General features: G+C 42.9%; 1 protein-coding gene across 1 annotated transcript in view; it reads right to left on the bottom strand.

The window, feature by feature from the left end:
* Positions 1-1,900: 1,900 nt before the first annotated feature.
* Positions 1,901-26,136, bottom strand: part of LOC308300984 (uncharacterized protein) — a 31,377-nt gene continuing 7,141 nt past the window's right edge. The window contains exons 5-10 of the mRNA XM_080744880.1: positions 24,318-25,075; positions 10,644-10,753; positions 8,666-8,791; positions 7,325-7,431; positions 5,101-5,282; positions 1,901-3,745 (exon numbers count right to left, since the gene is read on the bottom strand). Coding sequence (XP_080601006.1) covers positions 3,581-3,745; positions 5,101-5,282; positions 7,325-7,431; positions 8,666-8,791; positions 10,644-10,753; positions 24,318-25,075 — 1,448 coding nt within the window. The 3' untranslated portion in view covers positions 1,901-3,580. The remainder of the gene's footprint in view (positions 3,746-5,100; positions 5,283-7,324; positions 7,432-8,665; positions 8,792-10,643; positions 10,754-24,317; positions 25,076-26,136) is intronic.

Genomic DNA, 26,136 nt, shown 5'->3' with positions numbered 1-26,136 from the left:
GATGCTCTCTGTCTCAGCAGAGGAAGAGACGGGGACTCGTCTCCGTCGGCTCTGTCTCTTTTAAACCTGATCTCCTGTTGTGACACGGCGTTCCTGTCTATCTGTGCTGCGCTCAGATTATTAGACAGATGCACCCCTCTCCCCTCCCCTCGTCCCCCACTCGTCCCGCCTCAGATTAGAGGCTTCCTCCTTGGCCACTGCGTAGTCTCAGCTGTCACCCTCTGAACTGGTTGGCGCGGATGTCACAAGTCATAATCCAGGACTACAAACCGCTGGCCGCAGCAGATATTAGCCAACAAATGAGAGAAGCGACTGAATGTCACAAAAGGAGTGGAAATTATAAGTGTCGTCTACTGTAGATATTGGACTTTCGTGTCATTGGTGGCCCATGCACGCTTCTATTTAGAAATGGAGCTTTTCATTGGTCCACTGCATGGTGTTATGGCTGTGAAACAGTAGACCTATATCAGTACAGGATGAATTATGTCTTTACCTTTATTAAGGCATGAACATGAAACACAACAGTGTTAATGCATAACGTCATTGTCGGGTGGAAACCTTGTATGTCCAAGACCGTTCGTTTTGCATTTATCATTTTAAAAATGATATAAACTAGTGAAAATAGCAGATCTACAAGCACACAACGCCTCGCACCGCGAGGCGTTGTGTGCTTGTAGATCGGGTGTTTTCACTACTTTTGTGCGACAGCCTTGTATGATGAAGCAGGGCTTTACTTGGTGAAAAAAGTACAAATTTGAAAATTGGAGATACGAGGTTTCTGACCGACAGTGACTATAAGATCTTAAAGTAGGAGGCCATCAAACCAAAAGTCTCCTTTGACTGATCTGTGACAGTCTGTCTCTGAAGAGAGTGCATCAGACAACGCAGCCCAGTATATCCTGTGTACATACAAGAGACATGGACGAAGGACTTCTGAAATCTGAAAACAAGAGAACCCTAACTGGATAACATGGCTGTTTCTACTGTGGCCACCTCTCATGTTTTAATCAGCTTGATTCCCTGGGCAAGGCAAACTTTACTCACTTTGGCTGAAAACATTCCCAAAACCCTGGCTATAAAAAGTGTGCTATGTTTGAGTCGCTGTCAACCTATCTGGCCTCCCTCTGTGCTGCAGTGGCCCGGGCCAGAGACTGGCAGATCCACTGGGAGAGCAATAACAGATTAATGTGGCGTGCCAGGCCCCCGTGACCAGACGTGTTTGACGTTAATGCTCCACTGTATATTATCCAACTCGCAGAAATGTTGGATGTGAGCGATGGGATCCAAGGACAGGGATGTTTAGGTACTAATTACCAAACAGCAAGGCACAAGTTTCGCTCCATATTTCCTTACTCCTGTGGAAACACTAGGCAGGCTCCATTTATTTTCCTTGACTGTTGTTTCTGGCAGGGCAGCGTCTCAGTAAACACCGCTCGCCCACCATTGTAAATCCGACAGGCGCAGATCTTTTAAGTTAGACTCCTTTGAGGAAAAATGGAGACAGATCGGATGGCGGCGCTCGGGTTTTCCGTCTTAATGAGAGAGTGGGGAAGAGGGATGGCGTTTGATCCCTGGCATGGAAGCCTCTATTTAAGCTTGTCAACGGTCATCACTCTCTCTCTCTCCCTCTCTCTCTCTTTCTTTTTGGTATGGATGGAGAAACAGACCTGCACTGCTGGATTTGATCAACCCAGACGCGCTTAACTCTTTGAGGGCCAACACGGTACAGGACAAGATCCAGTGTCCTCGCCTGCTCACCTTACTGTCAGTGAGACAGACTGTTAACCCCCAACCCCAGCCCACCCTCTCGCAACCCACTTCAAGACGACCCAGAATTGTATGGGCATTGATTGATCACCTAGCCGCGAAAAGAGACTGAAAGAAAAGGCAAAGGCAGATCTGTGAAAATATTATTTTATTCGTAGAGCTTCGCAATGAGCAAGCCTCTCTCAGTCATCATGCTCCAATTTCATATCAAATGTTTATCCAAACCACACAAGAGCGTTATGGCTTCCTCAAGGAAGTCTAGCTATAGTTGCGCCCTGAGACCAAGCCAAAGACGATAAGCACCCCGGGACATATTTCCATCCTACACAGTAAAATCCTCAGTGTTCCTTTAACTCTGGCAGTGAACACTCCCAGATTTACACAAATCGACACGGAGGGTTTTGACTGTGTATTCTGCACGGACAATGGAAGCCATTTGAACTTGAACTGTGAACTGTGCTGGATGTTGACGGACTCCCGGTGGGCGGATGAAGAAGGCTGGAGGGCAGCTTCTCCTGACCCCGGTGGAGGACAGGGAACTGGAAGGCGCTTTTCATCGCACCGCTAATGGCCTCTCTGCCTAATCAGGCTTGATTGGGGCTGCTAAATAAATACTCACTCTGTCCAAAACACGGGGGTGTAACTGGAGACAGAATCAATACCTAGACTGAATACTAACAGCTAGAGGCGAAAACAAACGTACTCGGTTTCAGTTTGAAATGTTTCTTTCTTTCCTTCTTCCTTTTTTGTTAAGGACTCTGTCTATGACGTCTATGGCGTGGAATTTGGGGATCTCCAAATAAAGGCACGTGGTTAAGGCAACAGAATACTTTCATGCCTTTTGTTGTTTATGTTTTTAAGCTGTGTTTGGTACAACAAAGGAACAGATTCAACACATGAAAATCAATCAGAAGCAAGCTTTGTCTGGAGCCATCATGTCAACTCTACCTGAGTTCACTGCTGACTTGAGGCAAACAAAAACAAAAAGCCCCGTCGTCACAAATTTTCCAAATTAACTTTTCCGGAGAATTAGTGATTGAAAATTGTAAGATATGTATTAAGAGTGGTGAGAACAAAACATTGACACGGCTACACTTAGAGTACTGAGACAATTAAATCTGGATCTCGATATTGCAACGGCCATATTGAAAGCTTCATTCAGCACGCAGTCAAAAATCACTACCATCAATCGTGGATGATGCGGGACACGAGTCGATTCGAAAGCAGAGGTTTGGTGAGAGACGCTGGAGTCTGGACTGGAGGTTCTGTATGCTTAGGAATAAATAATGAAGCGACTGGACGTTGCACCGACAGCTGGTAGAACGTTTGGCTGTGACCAGGGAGAGGTGTCGTGAGATGCAAAGCTGGACAGACAATATTTGAGTGAAGGGCCCTCATTAGATCCTTCAAAGCAAAACCCACATAGAGCCACATATATGAATCTGGATTCAAAACATCAACTAGTTTCCCTGATGCTTGGATGAAAGATTGCACGAGAAGATAAATGATGTGCTTCTTCATGTTTGTTTAAAAAAGATGCATTCAAAATGTAATGCCGCTCTTATTCAATGACCTATTTCAGAGGCTGTAATGTATTTTGACTGTATCCGGGACCCCCCCCACCCCCAATCCCAGCACTGTACAAAGTGTAGGCCAACTCTACAACTCGTGCACTGAGGGGTCTGTGATATCTGATTCATTACAGTGGACACGTTTTGAACGGAAACAAAATTGCCATGGACATATGGGTGCTTTTTGTTGGTAAGAAAGAAGAGGTGAATATGTTGACAGTTTGTTTGTTTCGCTCGATGAGCTACTTGGCCAGTCTCTTGGCCACATCCTTGTAGGCGATCTCCATCTCTGCGTCGGCGGCGCATGTGTTGGTGAACTCGTCGCGCGTGTAGGCGTTCTTCAGATAGCGCCACACCCCCGTCAGCTCGGTGGGAATGTCGTAGTTGCGGTACTTCTTCGCCACGACCTAGGAGAGAGATTAAAACAATGTTATATTACTGTGGTTTCCAAACCTTTTCATATCAAGGTCCATTATTTATTCGGCATTTGAGCCACGGACCACCATTTGATGAGTTGTACTGTAGCCTCCCAGACCCAAAACGTAGGATTTTATCCACGATTCAATTTTTCCCAAGGAAATGCATGTACAGTATTTAATTCCAGAAATAGGGATAAAACATATCTCCACTGACTATAACAATGGGGGATATCAACACATACAGGAAACAGGGAGAGAGAGATGGGGAGAGACATGCAGCAAACATCGTTGTGAACGGGACTCGGTCACTCGAGGCGACATTGGAGCCTAGGTGCCCTGACCGCTAGGCCCCTCCAGCCCTTCAGAATTTCCCCTAATACCCACCTCTGCAGAATTGCTTTCCCCAACTAAACCCTTACTATATGGCCATATCAGTTGGATCACTGTGCAACGTACGCGAACTTCTAGTTTTTTTTTTATCTCAGCCAGGCGAGTGCAGAAGGCAGAAGGAAAAATGTATGTTTTCATGAGTCTCGCACTGTTGAACATTAGCCGTTATAATACTTTGGAGACCACCAGAAAATATTCATCTTAGTTGGGAGTGTTCTTTTGTGACCTCGGGGCAGGCAGGTGAGGTGTTTGTTGTTTGTTGACAGTAAGTACCCCTGACAACAATATATTTATTTTTTAACTGAGTTAGAATCGCGCAAACACACCTGACCCGACCCGAAAAAAACTGAAAATATTTCTGCGTGCGCGTTACGCATCTTCGCAATTCTCCCCCACTCCTTCAGCTTCTGCCTAGGCCAGGGAAACACTGATTGGAAATGTGGTGCTGGAACCCATGAGTATCTCAATTTTTGCGACCATAGGTCGCATTTACTATAAAAAGTGTCACAGTGAGTGACACCTCATCCCAGCTCAGCAGAAGGACATAGCTTACCTGTTCTGACATCACAATGATGTTGCAAATGAATTCCGTCCTTGACTGACATCATACAATCCCTTTTATGCCCATATATTGAGATCCCTGATGTCATCAATAGTCACACTTGCAAATGAATTCCGTCCTTGTCCCTTGAATGCCCATATATGGACATATTGTGTCAGTCTCATGTGGTCTATGATGTCAAACATCTATGATGTCAGACGTCAGTCATCTCCATATTTGGGAGAATATTGCTACATTTTGTCCAACTTAAACAACCAACCAGGTCTGTGCATTTTTTTTGGTCAAAGTTGATCCCATGCCAAAGTGCCAACGCTCGCCCAGCAGTCTGCTGTCACCCAGGCGGATGGGTGCATGTGCCCATGTGCATGTGTGGGTATAGGCTTACTCTTACCTTGACTATGTGCAGCTTAGGCAGCAGGTTGCAGTCTGCCAGTGTGAGCTCATCCCCGTCCAGGAAGCGTCTGTTGGAGCCCTTCTCCTCCTCCATGCTGTCGGCATCGATCTCATCAGGCAGGGTGCTGTTCAGGTAGTCATCCAGCTTCTTCAGAGCCCGGGTCAGGCCTTTCTCTAGAGCTGAAAAGGTGTAATACATCGTCAGTGGTGTAAAGCAGTGGTTCTCAAACTTTCAACTTTCAAGGTCTCCCCTTAACTCTGACAGTGTACAAATAGAACCAAATGAACCCGTTAGGGTTCTTTTGGTTTGGTTATATGGGTCAATTTAGACCCCCCTAAAGGAACCCACAGAGTCCCTGGAATCCACTTTGAGAACCACTGGTGTAAAGCAACTAAGTACATTTACTTAAGTACTGTATTTAAGTAAAATTTTTAGGTATTTGTACTTTACTGGAGTATTTCCAATTTCCAATACTTTTACTTACACTTCATTTGAAATATTTAGTTATTAGTTACTTTGCAGATATACATTACAATAGTATAAACATACATTAACCACCTTAGCCCTATTTTATACCTAGACTATTTGAAAAAAGCTGATCTACAAGCTCACAACATGAATGTATTGTTGTAAAACTTTTACTTTTGGTACTTTAAGAATATTCTGATGCCAATACTTTCGTACTTTTACTCAAGTGCAATTTTAATTCCGGACTTTAACTTATAACAGAGCAGGCTATTCCTATTTTGCCGTATTGATACTTTTACTAAGTAAAGAATATGAGTACAGGTACCTTTTTCACCACTGCAAATCGTTGCTGTCAGGTAGAAACCTCTTATCTCCATATTTTAACTGTTTTGTGTTAACACAAAAGTAGTCTTGCGTGGCAAAATGTTGCCTCCCACTAATTTCCACTGATCATGAGCAAGCGATAAAGCGAATGTGAAGCCTCCCTCCCTACTTTCGTTTCGCCTACAGTCATGCTGATTCATCCTAATATAAATCAAAATCATCTAAGCCTTTAGCTTGCTGCTTAGCAGAAATTGAAGACACAATATAATATAGAAACATGCACAGTGCGCACACAGGCATGTGCGTGCATGTACACCCACGCAATGGATATCAAAATATCAACAGTAGATACAGATAGCGCCCTATATTGCGCGCTGCCTAAACCCTTGGGGCATTTTTACTAGTGTTTGGAAAAACATTTAAAAATAGTTCAAATAGCTGCTCTACATCGGCACGTTGTGAGATAGATAAGATAGTAAATTGATGTAAATGTAGATATACAGTAATACAAAGACACAGGATACAGGAATAGTATCAGGTGTGATTATCTAAGGCCAGGAAGCCTGATCAACAAGGTGATTGAATGCTTCTAGCGTTATAGTGTGTGCAGACTATGTATGTATTGTGACTGTGAGCGCACGTGTGTGTGTGTGTGTGTGTACAGAGTACACAGAGGTTCTCAAACTTGTCAATTGTATTTATTTTACTCCCATCTGAAAATAATTTGCGCCAGGACAGGGACTATAATTGTGTTAAAAATTATTGTAAATCTTTTCACATTTTTTAATATTTTTTTGAAAATAGCAGATCTACAAGCTCACACCGTGCCGTGAGCTTGTAGATCCGCTTAGTGGATGAATATAGTGCTAAAGTGGTTTAAGTGACACATTTTACTGGGGGCCCCCCAGATCCCACTTTGAGAACCACTGGTGTACAAGCAAGAGGAAAGGAGCAATGGATTTTGCAGAACACTTGTAACACTTGTAATCGTCACTAGGTGGCAGCAAAACAACTCAAACAAATAGGATCCCCATCTATGCAACTATGCTGCCATCTAGTGGCACATCACTGCTGGTCAGACAGTTGTATTGTTGTGTGTGCCCTGGCCTGGAGTGGACTGTGTGCAACGTGTGTCTGTGGATGTGCATTTGTTCATGTGTCCATTATTAACCAAACCTGGCATAAAAAGATAAATCAAGCACACTTTCTGTTTACTACAACATGCATACAGCTACTCTGCAGTGGTTCATATATACTGCTCTCCCATCTCTTCTATATATTATATTTTACCATGGCCTGAAATCCTCATAGCCCATAACTTTTGTGCAAGCGTGCGCAGCTACGTATGTGCACGTCTGCGCTCACCCTCGCGTGATCACACAAGCACATGCACACGCATCGATAACACAGAAGTAAGAGAGAAGCCCACCCCCGTTGTTGTCAGGCTTGGTGTTCTTGATGTAGGCCGAGAACTTGGCGAAGATGTCATTCCCAGCCGCGTTGGACTCCCTCTGCTTGGCGGCCAGCTTAGGATACCTGAGGAGAGAGCATGGGGAGGGGGGGGGACAGGAGTCAGGGAGGAGACCCAGACGGACACATCTGGAGAGCATTAACACCTGGGGGCCTGGAGCAGCGCTCAGACCGGGGAGCGCGCATGTTCTACATGTAACACAGTCACATGAGCTGGCCGGCCGCCCGCCCTCGCAGCCTTCCTTACACACCAGCACCTATTTATTAATGTGAAAAATACTTGCAGGGCAGTAAAATGGAGACCGGCTGGCGGTGATGTTACATTACTGCCAGATATCAAGAGCACGGCCCCATGTTTGGAATCTACTTCCTTTCATTCTTCATTCCTTTCTTCCTCCCCCAGCCCTTCTCTTCCATCCTTCCTTCATTTAATTTCTTCATTTTATTGGTGTGAAATGACATTGTTAGTGTTGTAAATGAAATGACTGAACATTGCAGTTCCTCCAACCAAGTACAACGAGCGATTGTTAGTTCAGACAGGTATGCACATATATCTATAACATGGGCAGCGCAGTATTGAGAAAATGAACTCAAATTAAATTAAGTAAAAAAATAAATTCGGTTTACAAAGGAATTGGGGATAACACTGGAAACACTGATGGTTATAATGTGTATAATGTGTGTCTGTCCCCCTCCCCCCCCCCCTGCAAAAATAGCCGATCTACTTAAATACAAATTGGACATAAAAAAAATACAATAACATTTTAATACTAGTCATTTAGCTACTAATATAGACTGAAGTAATTAAAGACGGTAATTTTTTTCCATGTTTGAAATCAATAACCTATCAGTACTCCAATATTAACCTGCGGGCCGCATAAAGTGCCCATGTATGCTCTATATCCGGGGTCAGCAACCTTTTTGAAATAAAGTGCCATGTTTTTATTCTCTAGAGTGTCAGTGTGCCAACATAAATTTTAATTACAATTACCCCCCCCCCCCCCCAGTCAGAGTTCAGAGTTTTAATGAATGTAGAATTTTGTGCAATATATCATTTGCTATAAAAGAGCTAACTTCATTTAATTGACCATGTTTAAAAAAAAGATTTGTTTTTAAAATAAAAATCCTCTCTCTCACACTTTTGCCAGTGTACAAGTGATCACCCTCCCCTGTGCCAAAGTTGGCACCCGTGCCTAAGGTTGCCTACCCCTGCTCTATATACATAGATACAGTGTGATATCTGTGTATTTGCGTCCTACTGCCCTATTGTTGAATTCTGCAAAGTCTCCCTGCGACTTACTTTGGGGGAGCAAGCATCTCCTCCAGGAACTCTTCGATCTTGTTGATGTCAGTCTTGACCTCTCCGTTGAAGGTCAGAAAGGGAGGGTGTGTTCCTGGCGCGAGGTTATGAAGGTCTGCTGGCTTCCTACAAAACAGAAAAGATAAAAGAATTCATATTGTATCAAGAGTACATCTGTATGTGCTCTCGATACACTATTATTGCGACCGTCAGGGAGCAGTTTACTATGAAAACCTCCACCGGCCGTCCGTCCGTCCGTCCGTCGGTCGGTCGGTCGGTCGGTCACACGTCACACGTCACACCTTTGCCCTGCTCATATCTCTGCATCAGTATGACATCACACCACATGTGTACACAAACCTTTGTGTACGTTGCTGTGGCAACAGTCTGTTGTTGCTGGTTTGTTAGTGTACGTTGGCAACCACCTTAGCAACCATGGTTTTACCCTAGCAACCAACTGTTTACCCTAGCAACCAACTGTTTACCATAGCAACCATGTTTTTTTACCCTAGCAACCAACTGTTTACCATAGCAACCAGATACGCAGAGCAGGGATCTCCATATATGGGCATAATGTCAGATACTCAGAGCAGGGATTTCTCCATAATATATGGGCATAAAAGGGATTCTGTTAGGGATCTCCATATATGGGCATACAAGGGATTCTGTTAGGGATCTCCATATATGGGCATAAAAGGGATTCTGTTAGGGATCTCCATATATGGGCATAAAAGGGATTCTGTTAGGGATCTCCATATATGGGCATAAAAGGGATTCTGTTAGGGATCTCCATATATGGGCATAAAAGTGATTCTGTTAGCTGTTAGTGATCTCCATATATGGGCATAAAAGGGATGCTGTTAGGGATCTCCATATATGGGCATGAAAGGGATTCTGTTAGGGATCTCCATATATGGGCATAAAAGGGATTGTATCCCAGATGATGCCCTGTTAGGAGATCCACACTAACAGAATCCATATATGGTCCTACCGACAGCTGCTATAAGCCAACCCTGGCGATAAGGTCTGAGTCGAAGAAATGCTTCTTTCCTGGCAAGAATTGCCCCTTTATACTGTAGGGCTCGTTTGTGTATTGTATGACATCACGCCACATCATCGGCTGAGGACTGTGTGATGTCATCATATCTCCATATATGGAGACATAAGTTGCGAGGTCAGACTTAGTGTGATGCGTAGGTTATCTCCATATATGGAGATTCAACTTCAATGAGTAACCATGGCAAACTGTCAACTGCCCGTATGTCTTGATAATTGGTAAAACACATTTTTTGGCCTATTTGTGGAGATAAGCGACCAACGGTCGCTTATCTCCCGATTAGGGAGTCTTACTGGTTGTATGTTTGCGTGTGTGCGTGCATACGCGTGTTTGTGTACGTGTATATTTGAATGCGCACGTGTGTTGATTTTAACAGCAAATTTTGATTTAGTTTTAGTCAGTCTTTTGAATACATTTAAATTTAGTTTTAGTCATATTTTAGTCTGAAATCTTAGTTTTAGTCCAGTTTTAGTCGACTAAAGATTATATTCGACTAAATCTACATGTGATTTTGTCTACAAAAATGTATTTTGGAGGGCCTAGATGGCATTGAAACGGCTGATTTTACATTGGTTGCATGCTGAAAATAGCCTATATACAAGCTCACAATGCAACACGTTATAAGAGACTGTAGATCTTCTATTTTCAGTGCACAACCAGACATAAAATGTGTCTTTTAGTTCTACTATATCTCTTTTCCACTAGTCCCTCCCAAACATTTTAATCTAGTCTATTTGTTGACAAAATTGTCAACAAATAGACTTATAGTTTTAGTCATCATACTGTAGCTTAGCTTTTGTTTCGTTAGGTAGGCGACGAACATCTTTCGTCACAGTTTTAGTTGATGAAATCAACATTAGTGTGTGCGTGTGTGCGTGCGAGCGTGCGTGCGTGTGTGAGTGCATGGGTGGGTTTCCTAACCTCTTCAGGTCAACAGTGGTTACATTGAACACCACTCCTTTGAGCCAGAGGATCATGAAGAGTCTCTGGGAGAAGGGACAGTTGCCGATGCTCTCTCCATCACTGCCAGCCTGCACAGACACACCACACAATGTCCACAGTTTATACCAACAGCAGCTAGTGTAGCGGTCAAGGCACCTAGGCTGCCAATGCATCCTTACAGTGTGTCACGGGTTCGACTCCCGACTGGGTTTGACTCCTGATGTGACGACCATTGCTCCTTGTCACTCCCCATCTCTCTTTCTCCCCTTTTCCTGTCAGACTACTGTTCACTATCAATAAAGGCAGAAAAAATATATAGAATCCTTTTCTGGGGGGACAGTAGTTTTATCCCTTTTATCCTTATTAGGACTGGAGGAAAGCTGCAGGGGCGTCACAAGGGGTAGGAAAGTGGGACTGAATTACTAGGGCCCAAGGTGGAGGGGCCCTAATAACTTTAGCTATTGAAAAATAGCAGATATACAAGCTCACAGCGCGGCACCGAGTGCCGCGCTGCGAGCTTGTAGATCTGCTATTTTTGAAAAGTCGTGAAAATGTGTGCAAATATTTGAATATGTATTTTTTAAGCAAACATTTGTAACTCAAATTTTGCTTCCGGGGGAGTCCCTGGAACTAAGTATTTTGAGATGGGGTCCGTGGCCAAATTCATATCATTTTGGGGGTCCTTCATGAAAAGGTTTGAGCATCACTGACATGGAAACATGGGTTTCTTGCACTCATTTTCACAATTTTTCAAAAATAGCAGATCTACAAGCTCGCAGCGCGGCACTCGGTGCCGCGCTGTGAGCTTGTATATCTGCTATTTTTCAATAGTTAACATTCATGGGGGCCCCCGCCGTGAATCCTTGTACCCAGGGCCCAGAATTTGGTGTGACGCCCCTGAAAGCAGAGAACTGCATAGGAGGAAATGCTCTGGCATGATTTAGTCCCAAATAGGTCAGCCGGGGGTACATGTTTTTGTATGTGTTGTTGACAGCTTCAATGAGAGGCCAGTGCAACACCGGGATACTACCAGATGTGATAAAACATTCCCACGTTACGGCCTGGGTTTTATATGCCATAAATCCCACTTTCATAGCACTGATACCTGGCATGAATGAGTTACTTGCTGTTAATCATTACCTGGAATACCAACTCGCCAGGTTGGAATCATGTTCAAAAGGCGCGTGTAGCTCAAATGTGTTGGGGATATCTACCAGATAATAACACAGAGTACATTATATAGGATACTAGTTAGAACAGGGGTCTTCAACGTTTTCAGGCCAAGGACACCTTAGTTGAGAGAGAGATGAAGCAGGGGCCCCCACAACCTGTTCATAGATTCCTTATAGTTTCATCGTTTGACAGCACAATCATCAGTGTATTTTGCTGTGTAATTTGTGTTTTCAGATATTTAACCACTTGAACCGTCAATACTTAATAAACTTGACCTTTCACTCTGTACTTGGTCTACTCTTTTTTCCCCTCTACACCAAAGCTCTTTGCCGAAAATAGCCGATCTACAAGCTCAAAACGCCTCGCGCTGCGAGGCGTTGTGAGCTTGTAGATCGGCTATTTTTGGCTAAAGTTCTCATAAAAAAAAGGTTTCTATCACACAAAGATTTGGAGGACCCCCTGTAGTAACTCTGAGGACCCCCTAGGGGTCCCGGACCCCCTGTTGAAGACCCCTGAGTTAGAATGTACATTACATGTAATCTTAAGCCAGGTAATTCTCTCCAGCCACATGTAGATGCACACACGAGGGTTCTGTGTTTTGCTTTGACTGTCCTGAAAATTATACCTGTGACCCTCTGGACACGGGGTCATCAACACCAACAAGAGGGCTTTCTAAACATTTCCAAGTAAATAAATAATTGTATTAACTACTGTAACTGTTACCAGTGACTTTTATCTGATTAATAGGGTCAATCAGGAAACAGTATATGGCCATGAGGGGGGGTAGAACATCTACAGATAGAATATTAAATCCCCTGTAGAAACCACAAAAGTCTATAAAAGGCCCCCTCCTTTTTTTCCCTCTACTCTAAATAGCTGATCCACCTCGCAATGTGTCACAACGTGATGCATTGTTAGATTGTAGATCACCTATTTTTGCTGAATGTTTGCCCAATGGGTACATGGGGTTAATTATTAAAATCATATTGTATAGTTTCTATGAGAGCCTTGTTCAATATTTAATATGTCATAAAGTCAATATAAATAATATAAATCGTTTGATAAATACAGTTGGAGAATCTCTTGCTCTACCTGTGTGCATAAGATACAATGATTCTGTGTGTATGGCCGTACAGTGGAAGGTTTGCCCTGATACCTGATCCAGAGGACAGGCTGAATTATACATAGTGATTCCATTACCTGGTTCACTGGCCACTAGGGCACACTATTCAAGGCTAAACCTCCAGAATAACCGGAAGACAGGTGGTTCCAAGAAAAAGCTTCAAACCTATCATTTTAAACTTCTTTGAGTTCATTTATCAATGGTAATAAGCCTTTCTGAGCCATGTGGCAGAAGCCTATCTCCTGTTTCTGTAGCGTGAGGCAGCTTGATGGACAGTTATGGATTAGTTATATGCTGCGGAAGGCCTGGTAGGGCCGAAACGTCCATGTATTGGCGGCTGCTGGTGGAAAACTATTAAATAAACAAGTAGAATTCATTCTAAAGTGAGTGTTGGCGTCCTTGTTGTAAGTTCATTGTTTACCTGAGCCGTGCACCCAAGACGAATATTTTTGTGAACTACTTTTTTGACGAGTGCTCCTCTTTTCTCTTCCTGAAGCTTGATGGACAACCATCCATGGTACACCCCCTGGACATGACGCTAATATGTCGCATGGACTTACCCACAAACCAACCCCTGATGCTGAGAGCCTAGCAGGGAGGCATTGGGTCCCATTTTCTTTGGTCTTTGGAATGACCCAGACTGGGATCAAACCCTGATCTCCCAATCTAACTCAAACCTCAAGGCCACTGAGCTGGTTCATCGTTTTCTTTAGTTACAGTAATATTACAGTAATGCCATACAAGTACACACAACTAATTGTCGAGTCATTTTTAACTACTGTCAGAAGTTATCCTGGAAAATGAAAAGATTCAGACCAAGTGCAGCATGGAAAATTTTTAATTTGAACTCTTAGCCCATTTAGGCCTGACCTAAGTTGTCTGAAAAACTTCAAATATTATTCAGAAATTACAAAGAGTTGCAACATACTGTACATGTACTGTACTACACAAAAATGTGTTCCTGGCCTGAAGCAAATGCATTTAAAGACTTTCACTAAACTAGTGAGCAAATCTGATCAAAATTCGGAGGTTTTCAGAGTATACTGTATGAATTATTGATTTAAAGGTTCTGTTTACTTGTACTTTTTGTAACATTGACACATATTGGATATTGGGAATTTGTAGTATTACAGGATGACATGTCAACTTTTACAAGAGTTCACACAGCAGAAGCAGGAGGATGCATGCACCATGGTGCCCGGGTGAATCTGAACAGGTAACCTTTACAATTACATGGCACGTGTAGAGTGTACGGATGCATCTCTCCACTCACATGTCTCCTTTCCGACATGTCTCCATTCCGACACTAACCCTATATCTCTAACCCTAACCCTAAACCGAACCCCCATGGGAGTGTCGCCACTCCGACAATAAGAAGTCAATTTCGGAGTGGCGACATGTCGGAATGGAGAGAGCCTCCCAGAGTGTACTGTAGACCACTGAACCATAAGGACAGCACAGCTGTCACCGACAGCTTCTGGCACTAAACATTAACTTTGTCCTGTTTTTTTATTGTTTATTTTCTGTAGCTCTGTTTTGTCCAGTATTTTGTGTTTTGTTGCTGGTAGTTCGGGTCTTTTTCCCCATGAGTTGTGTATCTTATTTTGTAGTAATGTGCTTCCTTTTTGCCCTTGTAGCTGTTACCCCATAGAGTTGTCTTGTCTCGTCATCACCTTGATTATTGTTAAGCATAGTCACCTGTGCTGGGTGTGGTACTGTTTGCCCCATTCTATCCTGTGTTGACTGTATTTTGAGTTCAGCTTCACCTGCATCTACTGTAGATAGTTCCCTGTCTATTTTATACCACTCTGTTTCAGTTTGTTTGTCAGAATGTAAAACCTTAAACCTCTGTCAATGTGAGTACTCGTTTGGGCGTTAAGCCTCCTTACGTTTGCTTTTGTATTTTGATGTTTAGCTGCCCTGTTTAGGGATCAACTTTTGTTTAGTTCGATAAGACATTTGAGTTGTTCTGTCATCATTTGGGTCCTACTCAACACTGCTGTGACAGATGGTCAATAAAATAACCAATCTACATGAGATGTTGTAGATGCTATGTTTTTATTGTCACATATAAAGACAATAAAATCATGTTAACCAATGTTAAGTGGTTAACCTATTTGCTCCTTTTTTCTTTCTATACACCAAATGTATTGCCGATCTTCAAGCTAAAATGTGTTGAGCTTGTAGATTAACCATTTTCACAATAAAAATAATTTGGCCTATGACATGTCAACTCTTTGTTATACTGGTCTCGACTACATGCTGCCTTATCTGTCTGCTTAAAATGTAATAAAGAGATTTGTAAAAAAGTGAAAGTGGTTCAACATGGCTGATCACAGGTGCAGTGACCACTAGGTCAACAACAGTGGAGTCACATGGTCGGAACTCGTGGATCTTTTGAGATGCCTGCCATCACTTCTGGTTTCTCAGAGGATGCACAGATTGCACAGCTAGCTTGTGCTGCTATTTGCTAACCGTCAAAGTAACATGTGCCCCATAGCAACATAGACAAAGAGCTGCTACCAATTTTCTTGTCGAATGCCTAAAAACTATTCCTTTGCTCACAGCCAGTTGCATCGGTATGAATAAAACACTTAATGTATGTATGGTATTTTGACAATCTATTGATCAACAGAACAGTTCTCATACACTCATTATTTAGAAATCCTATAACTGTTTGAAGTGAGTTCTGTGGTGCTATAGATAATTAAAATGTTACCATGGGATGTAATGAAGTCAAACATAAAATAATTCTGTTTATTAAACCGCTGGAGAAACCCACATTACTGAACAAACACTCTATATAGTAATCATTACTAACAGAATACACTCAAAGTAAAAAATAAAATTAAACCATCTGGAGCTACTTTATTTGACCAGGGTCTTCAGTCTTTGTCTCCAGCTTTTCTCTACACCAAATCTTTGCCCTGATAATGCCTGATCTACATTCTCACAAGCTTGTATATCAGCTTTTTCTGTGGAATATTCCCCTATTTTTGCAGAATGTTCACCTTATGACATGCCCAGAATAGTGACACTAGGGTGTTAAGTAAGCAAGCAAAGCTAATAAGTTAACAAAGCTGATATTACCAGTGACATAACATGGTGTGTTTGTTATAACTGGCCACCCAGACACCGGTCCTGGTAAAAGCCAGAAAGCACAGAGATGTCCATGCAAAACTAGCTGAGCTGACTGTATACATGCCAGTAACCTCCCATTGATGCGAAGCTTCTCTTTGTACATTGTTAGGGGCAGCTCTCTCAATGGAGGCTGGGGAAACACAATACACAACCGCTGATGATAGCCAATCAACATCTAGAACATGGAAGACAAAGGCTGTCACACACACCACTGGGCCTGTGGGCAAACAGAGCGCAGGGGCATGGCACCCTGGGGTGATATGATGGTGAGTGAAAGAGTTTATAACTATTACAGGGGTGGGAGATCTTTTTCGGGCATGTGATCTACTCTTCCTTTTCCGAGGCTGGAGAGATCTACCACCACCTGCTAATCAGAATAATACAGACGCTGAATAAGTCAACAATAAGTCCAAAAAATTGTCTTCAGTGGGGAAAAGAGTTGTGTGCGTCACACATTATTTGGCTTCCTACTTCGAATCTATACTATCCATGAAACACAGATGCAGTAAATGAGGAAAAAATATAAATTGAAAAATGTTTAAATTGGTGGCAGTGTTTTGAAGACTTAGCATTTTCCTTGTTGGACATGTTATCCATATTAACAGTGGAGTACAACTTATAAGATAAAGTAAACATGACTCATGCTTCTTTGAAAATGTTGGACCCCGCACGCATTAAGCTATTTAAGTGGAATAAATGCAGATAAGATTCAAGTGGGTTATTTGCCGTGTCACTGACCTAAAAAAGAAGAAACAAATCAAATACACTCTCAAGTTGCGGAGGTCAAGGGAGATACAGACAGACGTACTCTCTGTCCATCTAGGTCACTTCTCACATGGCAGGATGGAGGAATCATTTTCACAGCAGACATTTCCACGAGTCCTGGTCATTCCTTTGACCGTAAAATTACTTTTCTAGATCGTGCACCTCTTTTACTAAGTTTGAGTAGACCACTGAGTAATAGACGTATGTCTAAAATTGGTCCAACAGTGAAAGTTTTTTTTCCCACTCAGTGGGAGTGATTGCCTCCTCTTAAGCATGGATATATAACCCAATATTGGAGTTGATTGTTGATAATAATAACCACAACATGAACACAGAATGCATGTCGTGACTCGTGGATATATTTGTAAAGTATATAGAAACTGGTACATAGGGACATACCCTTACATTTACCAAAAACATGCATCCACATTTTATCATCACACAGAATTGTGTGATGCAGGTACTCGCATGATGCAGAAAGTTGTACGTGGCAGAGGCTGTGAGTGATGCAAGAGCCAGGGACGTGCAGAGAATGGTAGAGAGGCAGGGGCTGAAATTCCTAAAAGGGCCTTTTGGTGAAAATATCGAAAATAGCAGACCTCCAAGCTCACAACGCATCGCTCTGCGACGTGTTGTGAGCTTGGAGGTCGGCAATTTTGTTACTCTATACCCCACTAAACTAAGCAGTAAAAAGGGAATACTGGAGATGTGGCGTACAGCATGGATTTCTACACAGTGAGGGCAATTCTTTCGACATAAGATGCTGCATTCAAGTTCAGGAGAGTTTGGACAAGGCAATTCTCTTGAATGTTGCCTTCAGGTATGGCATGGAAAGAGGGCATTTGCATTTCTTTCACCATAGTAAAAACTGCATTCATGGTTCTGGAGAGGGCACATTTTACAGACGGGTAAAAGGGCAGGGTCTCAAGCCCCCTTTGATATCTATGTGTGCACGTGCCTGGCAAGAGCAACTTGTTATTATGATCGTCAGTGAATTTTGTCTCCTTTGAGACCCAACTGATCTCCTCCTGCTCCTATAGCGAGCTGCTTGGCTGCATCCAGCCTTCTCATGCAAGCTAATTGGGCCAGTGCATCCCAGCAGCACTGTCAGCCATGCCTATTTTTCCACCTGCATCCACCTCACCTGCCTCTGTTTTACCTTTGTCTGCCTCTACAACTTAGCCCCTGGGGGGAAGAGAATCCACACAGCACAGCATTTCAAAGGCGGTGCTTTTATCGCTTAGTTCTGCTAAGCCGGGTTACAATGACGGATCAGATCAGAGCAGTCATGAATATAATAAACGGACAAGTAGCTGTTTTTAATCTCACTGCAGCTGCATTTGTCAAGGAGGTATGTGAATCTACCAGCAGGCCTTAGTTGAGAAGGTCTGCAATCGTCAGATTTTAAGTATGACTATAGTGTTACTGTATATAGTCAAAATGTCCCTTTGTACAGTCTACTTCAATGGACAGGTGCGTCAGAGCAAGCAGTCAAAATGAGACGCACACTGTCCTCACTCAAAAAAAGAAAACGAAAAAAGGTTTATTAGAGATTCGAGTCAGTCGCTCAGGCCTTCAGAGCGACCGAAACATAAACAATATTAGTTTACAGTGCAATACCAATGTGCGCTGCAAAAACGTAAAACAATCTCCTATCTTGTTGGTATAGTAGCTGACAGGGTAGTAGTGACACGGCAGTGCCCTGACAGCATCAGCAGGTAGCTGCAGTATCACTGTCACAACAATCCCGGGTCAGCTTGGACCAGAACGTGCCTCCGAAACCTGAACCTCTGCTATCTGGTTACGCAGACTTTCCACAACACACGGCAGCACTGAAATTATATGTCCATAGAGAAGTGGTCTTTTCTATCCAAAACTGAATATTGAACATGGAAACACGGATAGAAACATCATTCAAGGTTAACCTCATCTCCTCCTTCCTTACCTTGACAAAAAGCTCAATGTCGGGGTCTCTTTCCTGACCGTTGACAGACATGGTGGTCTGACTATGACAGGCACCTTGTTGCTTATGGGGTTTGAAGGTCCTTGATCTCAGCCCCGGAGGTCTACATCCTCCTGTCAAAACCTAGAAGACTTCTTCTCTCGATTGGTTTCTGTCTGGGAGGAGAGTGAGGTATCCTTGCTTCCTTTAGGTCCTCAGCCTTCGTGTTTGGGAGGTTTCACTTATTTCTCGTCACCTGTCCCCAGAGTGCCGCTGTCTTCGCTCCCGTGAGGTCTTGCTGGTGTTGCGCTTTTCTTGTTTGTCTCCTGTAGCCGGGGGTCGGGACCAGGTGTCATGTGTTGCACGCGTGTGTGTGCGTGTGAGTGAGAGGTTAGAGCAACATGCTCTGATTTGGTCCTGGGCTACCAGATGGGGAGCAGAGCGAGCTTGGCTCTCACTGATTCTGAGTGAAAAGCAGGTGTCAGCCTATACCAGGGGGTGGAGCCCTCTCCCTGTTCCCTTCTCCACTCTCTATCCCCCACCCTCACCTCATCCACCTCCATCCCTATGTCTGTCCCTCCACTCCTCCCTATTGCATCTCTCTCTCCCTTTCTCCCTCTCTCCCTCTCTCTCTCTCTCTCTCTCTCTCTCTCTCTCTCTCTCCCTCTCTCTCTCTTTCTGTCTAAACTCTCTCTCAACAAACCAAATGTTTTTCCAAAATGTATTGCTGCCCTTTCTTTTCCGCATTGGTATGTCCTCTTTGGGTACTTCTCAATCTACAAGCCTCCCCCTGTCCACATCAATAAACATTTGCATGATTGTCAACGCTTTAAAGCAGTAGAGGAATTGTTGAATAGCGTCCTAGACTGGTGAGAACTTTTGAGAGCAGGTTTGTGTGTGTGTGTGTGTGGGGGGGGCATTCATTTTTAATGTGTATTCACACACGTCTCACACCGGCAGGTTGAGGCAGGTCGTATTTGATCACCAGCAGGAGATGGGGAGAAGATTCCTGTGTGAATTATTGATGCTCGGCTTTGGTTTTAACTTCAGGAGCAGGCTTTCGTTTTTAGAGAGGGCCCACGTTCAAGCCAAGTGTACGACTTGTATGCGGCATGTCTTACTGTGAACACCTTGTTCTGTTGACGGCACAGTGGCACCCACTATAGGGATTATTTTACGGCGCTCAGTATGGAGGGACTAGAATAGATCATGCATATCCAGCTATAAAACACAATCTCCTTAAGAAAATATCATTTGTAATTGGTCACTAATCACTACAGTATGTATACAAGAGTTCAACTATGGCTAACAGTGTCTTTATGTCCACCATCCCCCGAATCAGAAAGGCAGTAGAAAGTGGGGCAGGTTAAAGTGATGCCAATTCAAACTACTTCCATTATTAGAATAGCCCCCTCTCCTGGCCGCCTTGCCAACCTACAGCCCTACAGGACAGATTCATTACTCAGTCCTAAATCAATGTAGAAATAGTTATCATAATCATTGACATTTACAATCTGACATGACAGCCAATCAGTTTGATTAATGACAGGAAACAACAGTAATTGCAGCACTGAAGGTTTGCATTATTTCTCTGCTTACACCCCTCTCTGCCAAGCAACACACATATAATGTACAGAAACATAAATTGTCTCCCTATAAATGTAGTCAAATAGCATTTGTTTGTTCAACATTTATATAGAACATGTGTACTTTTCTCTAATCTCTCAGGATTTCTGCTTTGCATGTCAGTGGTGGGTGGTACTGGTAGCCCACATATACACACAGAAAACGTGGCACAAAGCGCTGCATTTGCCCGGTGTTGTCACTTACAATCAATCAGTCGATCAGCGTGTTCATGTTTCAATACCCATATGTAAGGGATGGGATTGTATGCGCTGCTACTGTTTGGATAATAAACGTATCTTATACTTTAATTTTGATAAAGCATCAGTGTGGCTTCCCATAACTGTTAACCAACTTAAGCCCTACAGTATACACGTTGTTGTACAAATAGCCAATCTACAGGGCTCGCAACACGTCATTGCTATATCTTTTTCCATTTTTAGTTAGACCTTTGTTAATCCTGCAGGAAATTTTGTTTAAACGTCACTCAGCTGATGGCTTCTGAAAGACACTTGGCAAGGTACTGTTAGGGGTTATTTAAGTCTCTTGCTTGACATATGCTATAGTGGGCTGTGGGGTGAACTGATGACCTTCTGATTACACAGATGGCCTCTCTACCCTCCAAGCTATGGCTGCCCCACATTTTGTTTTGTTTTTGACTTTTGTGCCCAAAATGAGTACCCCTAGCTGAAAGTGGTTAAAAAAGGCAGTAAAACCTTCAGGCTTCAAGTTAAACTAATTTGTATTCCATTACACTCATGTTTTCTTTCCTGTGTGCCTTTTTATTATCAGATAACAACAAGCAAAGGTGAGCAGTGCCAGTGAAGGTCATTGACATTTTTTTTGGAAGAAATGGCTTTGATTTCACCACTTCTCTTGTGACACAAGGAAGCTCAAATCACTGACTTGAGCTAATCATTCACCCTATACATCAATTAGTAACTGCCATTCATTATCTGTCTGAGAACAGGGCAGGGGCGTCAATTGGGTATGGCAGGGGTATGCAGCTGCCATACCCTGGGTCCAGGGGGGAAAATAAAAGTTACTTTTAAATATAAATCCATGAATGTCTCTTTGTCTATCTGTTCTGGTTATTATGTTGTTAAATTACAGTAAAATAACTACAAATTTAACAAAATGGTCACTTTAACGAGGTATTATAATTATCTTCTCCACAAAATGGTATATTCCCAGGTTCTGCAGGTCAGCTGCACAGGTGCAATGCATTATTGTTAATTGTGGCACGTTTACTAACATGCTAAGTTTAGATGCACTTGAACAACCATTCCAGGCTGCCATATCCAGCCCAAGAAACAGTAGAAACCAGTGTAAAAAACGGACAAAACTTTTTTTTTTTAAGACATTGTGAAAATAGCCGAGCTACATGCTCACAACGCCTCGCATCTGCTATTTTCACAATAGAACTGTTATACAAAATGTAATGCCTCTTTTCCATGAGGACTCCCATCTTTGCCATACCCTAGCTTTTGCTGAACTGACGCCACTGGAACAGGGCCTCTTTGAACCTTCCACTCATAACTACACACATTTTACACCTGTGTGTGACAAGATAACAGAAGACACAGACACTTACAGAGGCCAAAGCGTTGTCTGATGAGAAATGCCATAACCCTTTGTTAGCTCACGAATACTGCTGTATAAGTTGTTGCTTCACTGGCAAACATAGATTAATGTCAATTGTGACCAATCACATTGTATATTTCTAAGTAAATGTAAATACATATAGTATCAATGGCCCCAACAGCTAACACAAAGCATACCTTTATAACTATAAAATAGGCTCTAGCATTATGTTCAAATGATCAACTGGTTTAGTCCTCAATGAAAACTGCCATTTGTAATAGGCTAATAATGGAAAGTGTCAAAGTGATAACAGTCATTTTCAACATGCCTGACCGCAGTATCACAGAAAGCAGGCGGGTCAGCATACGAGCCGATAGCATCAATGTATGCATATCTCAACCATGTTTTTATAGTGGGACTCGGGTTGGTTTATGACAATCGTTGAACATAAAACGGTTGTGAAATCCGCCCTACCCACTTGTTGGATTCAGTGGGTTTAGAAATGGCAGATAGAGGCTGGGTTGGTATGCAGGGGGGCATTTCTATTGCTCTGTGGGCTGGTGTATGTAAGTCCATGTTGATCAAAACCATGGTGATATATTAATATGATGATGGGACACGTTTATGTTCATGGCTGTCATCCATCATACAGTATGTGCCGTTATCTGTCAATGCAATTCTAGAGGTGTTAATATCCTTCGTTTTGACTGTCCAATTTTATCCAAAGTTAAACAACTCCCAAATCCCACCAGCTGGATTTTATATTCTCGGCATCAAGAAAATGTGTTGAAATGACCTGCAAAGCCTGCTAAAATGTAATATTAGAAAAACAAGTCGTATGCCTGCAGGGACGAATAGGAAAATCTTAGAATGAGACCCAATTTTTTCCCTCCCAATCTTGACTTGGCAAGATTCAAGAAACGTGATCTTTTATATGCTATGCTATATGATTATGTAACAGCTATGAACTGAATCATTTGGAGGGCAAACTGTTTTGTATTGTTAGAGCCATAGGCCAGTACTGTTCCATCCACTTGCCTCACCCTAAAGCAGGGGTCTTCAATTGACTTTGACTTGGTTCTCACTCTCTGGACCCATGAGTGTAATGGTCCTGAGGTCAATTGCCTCTCCTGTCCTTTCTCCTTCTGAAACCTCCAGCTATCTGTCTTGTTTGAAAATAGTTTAGTAATCTAGACATTCTCCTCAAAAGCCAAAAATAGAACATGTAGGCTAAGCCTATGTGCCCTTTGCCGAGTTGAAAACTAGACCTATGTGACTCAAAGCCACTGATTCTCAGTCTCTGTTGCCCAATCAGCAAAGTGACCTCTGAATGTACTACAGATTACAGACGCGCTGTATCAGAAAAAGGCACAAAAACACACAACTGGATTTGCTCAAGCATGGAGTTCACCCCTGGTTTCTATGGCCATACTGTAAACTAGTTAATGATTTACATCAAGCCACCACTGGATTAAAGGGAAAGACATGGTGGGGTCGCTGCTTTACCCAGACCAGAGTTGCATATTCCAGAAACTAACAACATGCCCAGATTTGTCACTGTAATGGCTGTAATGATATTTATGTGTTGTATCACCTCCTTTATTTTCATTCAAGTTTGAGACTGACAGAAAGGCAAAGCTGTATCCTCTCTTCTCTGAAGTGAGCGACCTCTGAGTCTAACATAATCAGTGCTCATATCCTTGTAATGCTCAGCTTTTCTCACACGCACGCACGCACGCATGCACGCACGCGCACACACACACACACACACACACACACACACACACACACACACACACACACACACACACCAACTTATAAACATGGTTAGACTTTGCATTCATGTGACTGAAGCTTTGTGGTATTGCTTGCTCATATAGCATTACTCTGTAGTGTTACAAACACAAAATGTATTTTGCCATTTGTTTGTGCCAAAAATCATATAATTTCCACAATGTGATCACACCGCCAGCCAATATTAGAATAAGAGCAAAATGAAGATTAAAAACCCCATTCAAATTAAATTAAAAAAGAGGTCATTGTACACTAATATCCTACCAGTGGGCTACTCATAGAGTGAAGCAAATAAATACATAAATAAATATTGAATGTTTGATAGGCTATTCTCCTCTCTTATTTCTAATTGATAGCTTGCACAAAATAATTTCACCCATGCGTAAACTTGTGATGTGACACTGATTGAAGTTGATGGTGAGTTAATGATCCTGTAATCTAATCTTGTAATGCACTGTATTGTATTTACACTGTAATCACTGTGACGCCAGCTCCAGCTGTTTCCTACCTTGACGAACAGAGCGATTTCGGGCTGTTTTGGATCTTCCTCCAGCGTGACACTCTCCAGAGCTGTTACAGCTTCTTCGGGCTCAGGTGACGATGCAGACGAAGCAGAAGAAGCCGAGGATGAACGCCTAGAACCGGCTCCGTCACCGTTGACCTCCGGCGGCGCCTCCTCCTGGACCAGAACAACCTCTGGCTGCGGCTCCTGGGCGACCTCTGCTTGCGGCTCCTCTTCGACCTTCTCTGCCACCTTTTCGGCCTCGGCTGCTGCAGCCTCTCCCTGTTCCTCTTCGCTGTCGCTGCTGGAAGAAGAAGATGACGAGCCCTTGTCGCTGTGCTTATCCGCGTCCTCATCGCCGCCGTCCCGGGTGTCCATGTAGGCCGGCGAGGCGCGCTCCTCCTCCGCGCCCTCGGAGGAGTGCACCTGCACCTCGCTGTACAGGGGCTGATCCTTCACCTCGTCACCCGGGGTCTCGTAGATGACACCCGGGTTCTCGTAGGTCGCGTCCGCCGGCGCGGGGCTGCCGCCGGCCCGCTCGACAGGCGCCGTGTCGTACACGTTCCCCTCATCTATCTTCTCGTAAACGTTCTCCATGTCAGTCTCCTGGAGTGGCAGGCAGCAGACCTGGGTCAGGTAGGAGTGGTGGAGAGACTGAGAGCACACGCCAGCCTGCGCGCTGCCACTGAATGCGCGCATGGGCACATTCTTGCGATAACTCATAAAAGAACTTTGGTCCTGGAAGTTAACAGGTGATTTATGTAAATGTTTGCGCCGTAGAGGTCATTATAGCTCTGTGCAGGCCAGGGTGCACACTCTACAGTCCTGATTGAAAATGCAACCAGACAGGCTAATGAGTAGGCCTATGTATATTAGGCCTAACTAAGGCCTAGGCCTATGGCAGCAATTTGCAACTGGCCCTAGAAAATTATTCTATAGCTGGACATCAGAAATGACCCTCCCCAATTATTTTTCTGTGATTCTGTCCATATACTTATTTATTTTATTGCTACTATTGATGATTTGATTCTTGTGTTTTACATGTCTTGATGAATTGAATACAATGGAAACAAGTCACTAGGACCTTTTGTGATATCTTTTTATCATCATATTGTATAATTGTAAGTAACACCATTTAGCAAACTGTTAATAAAGTAGCCTATTCAATCAATCAGAATAACATGAGGCTTCTATGCATGCAAGTTATGATGCCATTATTATTGTTTTGGTTTTAGGTATTCTGTATGTTGGGAATATCTCTATATCTCTAAATCTCTAAACCTGCGTTTGACCTTTGGATGTCAAGTCAGTGTATGTGTGCAACAATGTGTATTGCACATGCATATATTTAAACAATTTATTCATGTCGACTCCACATAAGGACAACACACACACACGTGTGCGCACGGCCACACACGAAAAAAGGCTTGCACTTGAGTTTCACATAAGTCCCTTTTATTTCAGAACTGATTGATTCATTGCATTAACATGGCAAAGGTAGTTAGTTCATTTTCTATAACATCCATTGTTACCAAATTCCAATTCCACAATCAATTATCTTAAATAAACCTGATCTATTATCCTTTGTTTTCCAGTGCATGGGTTTCAAATTAAATATTAAATATATTAATTTCTCTCAGTAAATCAGGTGGAAAAATCATCAGACAACACTTCATTCATTTAACATAAGGCAATTATCAGAAAGTTAGCAATTCTCATATAAATGCTCTTAATTTATGACGTAAAATTTTGTAAAAAGGATATCACAGTGATGTCTGTCTTTTGTGGGCACAGGTATAAGTTAATCCATCTAAAATCCTAATGA

Source organism: Nannobrachium achirus (assembly GCF_963921795.1).
Source record: "Nannobrachium achirus genome assembly, chromosome: 16".
Lineage (NCBI taxonomy): Eukaryota > Metazoa > Chordata > Actinopteri > Myctophiformes > Myctophidae > Nannobrachium > Nannobrachium achirus.
The sequence above is the reverse complement of the archived record's forward strand: the minus strand, read 5'-3'. Positions and strand labels throughout refer to the sequence as shown.